Below are 7,780 nucleotides of genomic sequence, written 5' to 3'. Positions count from 1 at the left end.
ACATGGAAAAGGGTAGGTTAGTGTGTATACACGCTACAAATCATGAGAAGTGAACAACTCGAGAGGACGCTTGCTCTGGGCGCAATAAAGTATGAGTCACATAATGGTCATAAAATATTCATAAATTATGAAACTTTCACCGAACAGGGTAACTTACATAATTTCTACACCGGATAAGTCTGCTCCTCGTGGTCTAAGCAGTTTGGTGAAATTAGCAGTGTTGGAGGGGTCCACCGTGTAGATGAGTTGTTAAATGTTGACTTTTGGAGTTATCAATAGCTTTCCATGGCGGCGGAGCTTCAACAAGGAAATAAAGGATGTTGTCAGGAATTTTACCTGTAACCAGGATGGAAATCTTTCACATTGGCCCTATGCACCACTAGGAGTGTGCAGGATATATGAGTGAGAGTTTCAATGCCATCCAATGCATGAATTTGTATATTGTGTGGCAAGCACAATGGTACTCTTTGTCCAGGAACTACAACATTTTCAACTTGGAAGGTTTTAAATAGAACCTGGCATGAAGCAAAAATTAAACTTATTAGGAAGTAATGTTAATGATATAAAATTATTGTGCGAGTAGAATCGGATGTTGGAAAATATGTGCGGAATTATGGTCATTCATGTCGGTTTGTCGGTGGTTATTGTGGTTTATGACCAATGATGTCTACTATAAACAGGCGGGATAAGCTATTATTAGGTTGGGTAGGTGTGATGAGTTAAATTTTCATTAATGTTGAAATATCATTAGAGAGAATTAGGTGCCGCTTTTATAAAAGTAGACTACAACCCATGCAACATTTTTCGTAGGCTTCAAGGCTACTATAAAACAACATTCATAAAACTCTGGTCAAGACAGCTTAGCCTTTATTATATCCACCAAAACCTTATTATGACTAGAATCTGTCTAATTGGCCCACCCTGTATATGTTGTTTGAATGGTATATTCTCAACGCACATCAAGATTGATTTTGTTTTATCTAGTTCGTTTATTTGGAAGGCTCAATCACCTTTGCTTTACGGAGCCATTGTTCTTTGTTAGTAACACAATTCACTTAATTCTATGTCAAGTAGGCTTACCCGCGGCTAGAGGGGTATATTGTCGAAGGATAGGATCAGAGGAGGAGTTTGGGGATGGGGTTTCGTTGTCTCATCAGAGCGTTGTCACCAGTATGAACGGTAGTGTGGCTCAAGATTCGTCTGAAGTTCGACCAGCTATGGTGACCAGTAGGCGACGATGAGACTCACATGTCTCTGATAGGAACATAGGGTAGTCTTCCTTGGGTCTCGAGGGTATTCGAAAGTTTCACTCTGGTGGCGTTATTATCCGTGTAAATTGTACATTGCCAAACTACGTGATCGATGTCATCGTAACCGTTTCAGCACCGACAGATGTTGCTGTCCACGAGGTTTATTGTATGGAGATGCGCATCTAGAGAGCAGTGGTTGGACATAAGTCTACTCATCACGCGAATGAAGTCACGACTTAAGCTCAAACCTTTAAACCACGCTCTTGAAGAAAAATCGGGAATAATTGAATGTAAGCACCGTCCCAGTGTCCCAATCGGTTTGCCAACTCGAAAGGGAAGATTGATTGGTTTTAAAATGGTGTTACCGGCGGGTAACATCTTCTTCTTCTTCTTCTTATACGCATTTCAAGCTTATTGTTTAGCGCATATTAGCTTATTGTGTGATCTCAACTGAGTGTTCTGAATGCAGTTCCACAATTATTATTTTCCTTCTTCGCCACGACTAGTCATTGTTGCTTGTTAGGTAGAAGAGTGGACCACCCAACCTGCTACCACCTTCCTACTGCTGCTATTGCTGCTTCTGTTGCCTGCTCACCATGCCGTCCGAAGCGAAAATGAGTTGAGGCTAGACAGCAGCGTTCTTTTATATCTTTTCAGGTTAAAGCAGAATTATGTGCAACCAAGTGGTACTCGATTATGACGACTGGGTTTGGGAAGAACGTTTATTTCATGAAAACAGTGATTACATTGTCACTTTTCATTTGTACAGTGGACAATGCTTGCCATTACCACTTTATCAATAGTTTCTTGTTGAAATCAGTAGTCGGAATCTTTGCGTTTGATGCTTAGAATGTTTTTGGATCGATTGGTGATAAAATTATTGAAATTGGTCCAGGGGTAGCTGAGTTATTAATGTTCAAAATCTTTCATAATTTTGTTTCATGTACCATTTTCGGTTTCACAAAATGTACCTCCATATAGAAATCACAGACGTAGTCCTACGTCAAAAATCTATTGTCACGATTATAGCACCAAGTCTCACAATCGATCCACCCCTGGATTTCAGCATCACACGAATCGAGGTGGACATTTGAAAGGGGAATGTCAGCGAAAGCATAATGCGCATAACTTGCTCCACTCGTTTAATCTCCCATCTGGGTGTGTGTGTTTCAAACGATTGCCATTACTTGTTTCTGGTTTTCCCAAGTTGCCTCTTTTTTTGTTTTCACCCAACCACTCTGCAGGATATTAATATTTCAACCCGTCCGCCATCCCAGAGCCTGCCGTAAGCGGAAAAGAATGACCGAATCGTTAATATTCTTAATCACATTGGACCCGTGTTCGACAGCTCCGAGGAAATTCGAGCACCGTAATCATTAAAACCGTCTTGGACTGCAAAGCGGGTCTTTCTCACGACAAAGGAAACCATAGGAATGGGATACTGAAGTAGGTGGCTCGAAAAGTCGTAAAACCAGAATTGAGGCAGGGAAAACACAAAGGGAATTATCGCTAATCCTGTTTCATGAAACAACAATAATCTTCCGGTGGAAAAGTTGATTAGAATTTGCATTTCGCACCTTTTTGCCTGATCCTGGCGAATAACAATTTTTGGAATAATTTGCTTCGTTGGAATTAGTTTTGGGCATCCGAATTTCGCTAGCGAAAATTGGATACCAGCCGATCCAAGCGATCCAAGTAATGTCTCCCTGCCAGTTTTTCCAGCAAAAGAGTCAAGATGCAGGTTGGTTCATGTTCAGCAGAAATTGCATCAGCACCTGACTTACTGCATGAGCCATATGGCCTGAGGCCGACATAGACAGGCATAAATTATTCAAAGGGCAAAGGGGGAGAAAATTGAAAAGATAAGCTGATAAAATTAATTGAACACAGGCTTTGTGGCAAGTTAAATCTAAATTGAAAATTTTGCCGAACCCGAGCTTCGCCTGGAACTGGTATGTCAGCACTGTTGCTACTACTTTTGCAAGTAGTTTATCATACGTACAGCAATATCAGCAGTAGTGCCGTGTCTTTTGCAGGTAAAAGTTGAACCAGATGAGTTTAGCATGTTCAGGTTGCACGACAGAAGGTATGTATCTCTTAATTGCTTTGACTGATTTTGGAAATGTTATTCGTTTCAGCTTCCGGCAAATTCGATACGGGAGAAAATGAACTTTGGGTTGGTTGTGTACAAAAAATACGACTAAAGATAATACAGGTGAACGACTGTTCTCTTTGGTGCAAACATCCTAAACACTGGTTTACAATAAAAAAAAATCTTACTGGGGGAGGTTGGGAATGGGAAGAATAAGAATCACCCGAGTTTTGTTATACAGTCAACTCCCTTTTACTCGATATTCTGTAGTTTTTTTTTTTCTAGATTGAATGTCCATTTAATTTGCAAGCAATGCTTTCCCTAACTTGATACCAATTTTCTAGTGATGTACCGAATATTCGGAAGTTATAGTATTTGTCCGAATAATCAACCTCACGAAGCCTCAACATTTTGCTCAAAACCCTTGTCGGTCACTTTTTAGCTGGGATATGGCCGAATATCAATTAATTATTCGGTGCATTGCTATCCTTTATCACTACCTATTGAAAATAGAAGCTTCGAAGATACGGGCACCGATTCTTCTAGCGGGACTAACTAAAATCCATAGTTTTGTACTGTTGCCCAACGCTGTAGAGCTGTTAAATTTACTAAAATCTTATAAATAATAAGTTAAATAATTATAATTTAAATAACTTCTATCTTCAGTGATATTATTCATAGCGAATTAGTAACGTAATTAGTTACTTATTTACTACGCCCATGCTTTCGCTTCTAATTACCATATCACTTCTCTGTAGGTTGTAATCAAAGCAAAAGCACGGTATCTCCTTACCTATAAACAAAAAGCATTCACTATAGACTAAAGTGCACTCAGACTCATGCGATGTTCTTGGTGAGGGGTGAGTCGATGCGTTTTCGCGCAACACTACCCAAGCAACATTTATGGTTTTCTTATGGTCTTCAAGTCACTTCTAAGTCTTATAAACCTCTTTAAAACCATGATTAAACAAAACTTGTTACTTGGGTATCCCTTTGTATGTGTTTTGATGAAATTGTCCATGTATTTTCACTCCCCTAGTCGGTTTTATAGTATTTTCAACCCGATAATTTTGGATAAAGCCTTAGCAGTGAAGTTGATAATTGAGATTCATTTTTGAACTTAACTTTGATCTATTATAAAGGATAAGAATAACATCATAAGTGAATTTTTACTCAAACAAATCTAAAAAAATATACTGCATGACTTATGTACAAACAAATCGATAAATATAATTTCGAATTTAATATCAAAATCATAGCTAAATAGACAATTCAATTTTTTTAGCGTTCTGTGACTCGATGCCTTGATAAGTTGATGGTCCCTTAAATATTGAGTAAGGGTTAGTTGACTTCATGTTTTTTTTTATATATCTTTATTAAGGAGACTTTCAGCCCTGGGCTGGTTCGTCTCCGGTTTTTTTTTTTTATGGTCTCGATTTGCTGAGAATGTCGCCGACGGCTCCGCCCAGTTTATTCCACACCGTACCGAGCGGCTCCAGCGCCAGGTCCTGCTTGAAGAAGATGAACCCGACCAACAGGATGAGCACGATGGCCGACAGCGAGTTTTGGTTGAGATCACTTTCGGCGGTCCGCAGCTCCGGTCGGAAGTGCATCTCACTGAAGAAGCTACTGCTGTTGGCCGTGAACTCCACCATCGGGAGGGAGTATTTGTAGTTCTTATCGGACAGCGTGGAGGTCAGTTCGATGTAGTAGGTCTTGCTGTCGAAGGGAATCCGGGGGAAGAAGACCATAATGCCAGGGTTGATCTTGCTCTTGGGGTTCAAGGGGGATTCGATGCGTTGCGAGTGAACCGGCGAATCACTGCCCTTTTTGTAGAGGAAGATTTTGAGGGATTTGTAGTAATCCTTTTCGGAAGCCAAAACCCGGACGGTAACGTCGACGAATGCCAGTGGACTTATGGCGATCATGTTGATGTCGCGGACGTCTTTCTTCTCGACCTTGATGACCTTTTCCTTGGGGATCGAACGATCAACGTTAGACGAAGGTCCGTCGGTGCGAACGCGAACCCGGTACTGGCAGCCGGGTTGGAGGCCACGGATTCGGTAATGACCGTTGGGTTCTACTTCATGTTGTTTATCACTAGCATTCAAATAAAACTGACAAATTCTGACATTAAAATTCATTCGACGGTTAGTTTAATTTTTGGTTTTTCGATTAGTCCTGAACAAATGAATACTAAAAGCTAAAAAGCTTTGTCACAGCACATTCAAATCTGCCAAGGGCATAGTTAAATTAAATTTAAAAAAATAATAAATCTAAGAGTTAACGCAAAAAGTATATTTCAATCCATTTGCATTATTTTTTAGCAGGGATACGTTGAACACCTCTCAACCTCGGTAGAGGAGGTGGAATTACCACTTGATACCTTCCGAATCAAGCTGGGTCAACAGGCGCCATGGGGAAGTAAACTTCCACCTGACACAGTTCCTGTCGGCTACCTGCATAGGTTCGGACATGCAAGTACTCTCATCTGCCCCACGTGTGCTGGCGTCAAGGAGACCGCCGAACACGTTGTGTTCGCCTGTCCACGCTTCGAGCCAGTATCGAGCGCTATGCTAGCGATATGCGGAGCGGATACCAGTCCGGATAACATCGTTCTTAGGATGTGTGGTACCACCGAGAACTGGAGCGCGGTGGTGACTGCGGTCACCCACATAGTTTCGAAATTACAACGACAGTGGCGTGCCGAGCAGCAGTTGCCTACTGCCCGACTAGATCGATAGAGTATTGCTAGAGAGACGCCATAGCGCTACAGCGGCCCCTTCCACGAAATAATGCCTTCGGGCGGTTCCGAGGAGGTCAAGGGCCAAGCGCACAGGGTAAGGTTTAGTGGCTCGGGAGTGAAATTCTCCCATCCCCACACCCTGAGTTCCTTCTCAGGTGTCTGTGAGCAGATTCCCCACAGTATAAAAAAAAATAAACCTCGGTACTCAAATGCAATCATTCAGTAACAAATCACATCACCGATTTGTTAAATATGTTGGTTAAATTTTGCAATTTGAAAATTTAGTTAACTCCAAGATTGTATACAATCTATTGACGTCAGCAAGTATACTCATACCCAGGGCCCAACAAAGTAACATTCAATCGAAAATCGTCAAGCGACGACGAAGCTGTCAACCGTCACTTTCAATTGAAAGTCATTCTGTCTTCTCTTCAACATCAACAGAACCACTTTCGATCAGATTCATGCTGTTTTTGGCTTGATTCGTGTTCATTTTGTCCGACGCCATTTTGAAATCCTAGATTGTGACTTCCGATTTAAAAAAAAGTGGGAAATAATGTCAAAAACCCATCAATATGGGTATTTTTGGAATCAGGATGACGTTTTAACAAGCACTTTTAAGGTTGAAAATAGACTCTTTATTTTTCTTAATAACAAGTTACATGAAACTTAACTCTACACACAAATCTTAACTCCACGCGACATTTGGGAGGGAGGTGCTTGGAGTTACTTTTTAAATTTAGTTTAACCAATCAACTTCGATTTGGCTATTCGTTAAAAATGTGTTTTCAAGAAGCGTCACAAATACACGCAACTCGTACCTCTTGAGGTTGGTTATGTATATTGAATATTGATGAATAATCACAACATAGAATGTAAGTCAGGTGAGTATTGAACTGCCTGGTATACGTCGGGTAGTTATTTGAGCTGTTGTTTTCTCTGTTTCGTTTTCAAGTGGCAAAGCGCTAACGAATGTTATTGTACGTAGTGTTAAAATATGCGTTGGCAATTAAATGTAAAAAGAATGTTATGAATTTCGACGAAGTGGATGCACTTTAGGAACGGGCCACAAGTGTCCTCTTGAAAAACATGGGTTTCATGTAATTGGATATTCTGACCGAGATCAGTTCTATTGAACTTGTGAATGATATAGGTTAATTTGGATTTTCCAGATTCTTGTACATGTCTCATGTTCTTTGTGACTCTCTCTTAAATTTGATATTTAGTCCAACATCATTTTGAAATCCAAGATGGCGACTCTCTCTTGGATTTGATATTTAGTCCAGAGATCTAAATCGATATCCAACATCATTTTGAAATCCAAGATGGCAGCTTCCATTTTAAGAAAGGTGAAATGTTCTCCGGAAACATACGGCAACCATTTTGGATTACAAAATGGCGTCGAATTTCAATTTTCGGCATCAAAGCGGCGTCCTCGTTCCAAAAATACTCAATGGCCGCCTCTTGTATTCCAAGATGGCGTCGAATATTGATTTTCGGCATGTACAGGAACGACGGTTCCAAAAATATTCATATAGGGGAATTTACGTATTCTCGGTAACCTAAGCAGCTACCTTCTTTCTATAGCCTTTTTCTCTAAGGAACGCACTTATATGCAGTATTGGTTTGTTTACAATCTTTTGCTGCCAGCTGCTCTAACAATTTCATTCGAAAGAATCGTCAAAAACTGTT

The 7,780-nt window shown here is 40.5% G+C and overlaps 1 protein-coding gene across 1 annotated transcript; it reads right to left on the bottom strand.

Moving 5' to 3' along the window:
- Positions 1 to 4,766: 4,766 nt before the first annotated feature.
- Positions 4,767 to 5,486, bottom strand: LOC135714009 (BOS complex subunit NOMO3-like). The gene has a single exon (XM_065237266.1). It carries the CDS (start codon positions 5,484 to 5,486, stop codon positions 4,767 to 4,769), a length of 720 nt encoding a protein of 239 aa, XP_065093338.1.
- Positions 5,487 to 7,780: the final 2,294 nt, after the last annotated feature.

The sequence above is a fragment of the Ochlerotatus camptorhynchus genome, unplaced genomic scaffold, assembly GCF_037179485.1.
Source record: "Ochlerotatus camptorhynchus isolate MF236.1 unplaced genomic scaffold, CSIRO-AGI_Acam_v1.1 ptg000598l, whole genome shotgun sequence".
Taxonomy (NCBI): Eukaryota; Metazoa; Arthropoda; class Insecta; order Diptera; family Culicidae; genus Ochlerotatus; species Ochlerotatus camptorhynchus.
Note: the sequence above shows the minus strand (reverse complement) of the source record. Positions and strands in the feature narration are given on the sequence as shown.

What these genes read in the sequence shown, in the direction of transcription:
- LOC135714009 (XM_065237266.1), bottom strand. Translation starts at nt 5,486, where the DNA reads ATGAATTTTAATGTCAGAATTTGTCAGTTTTATTTGAATGCTAGTGAT.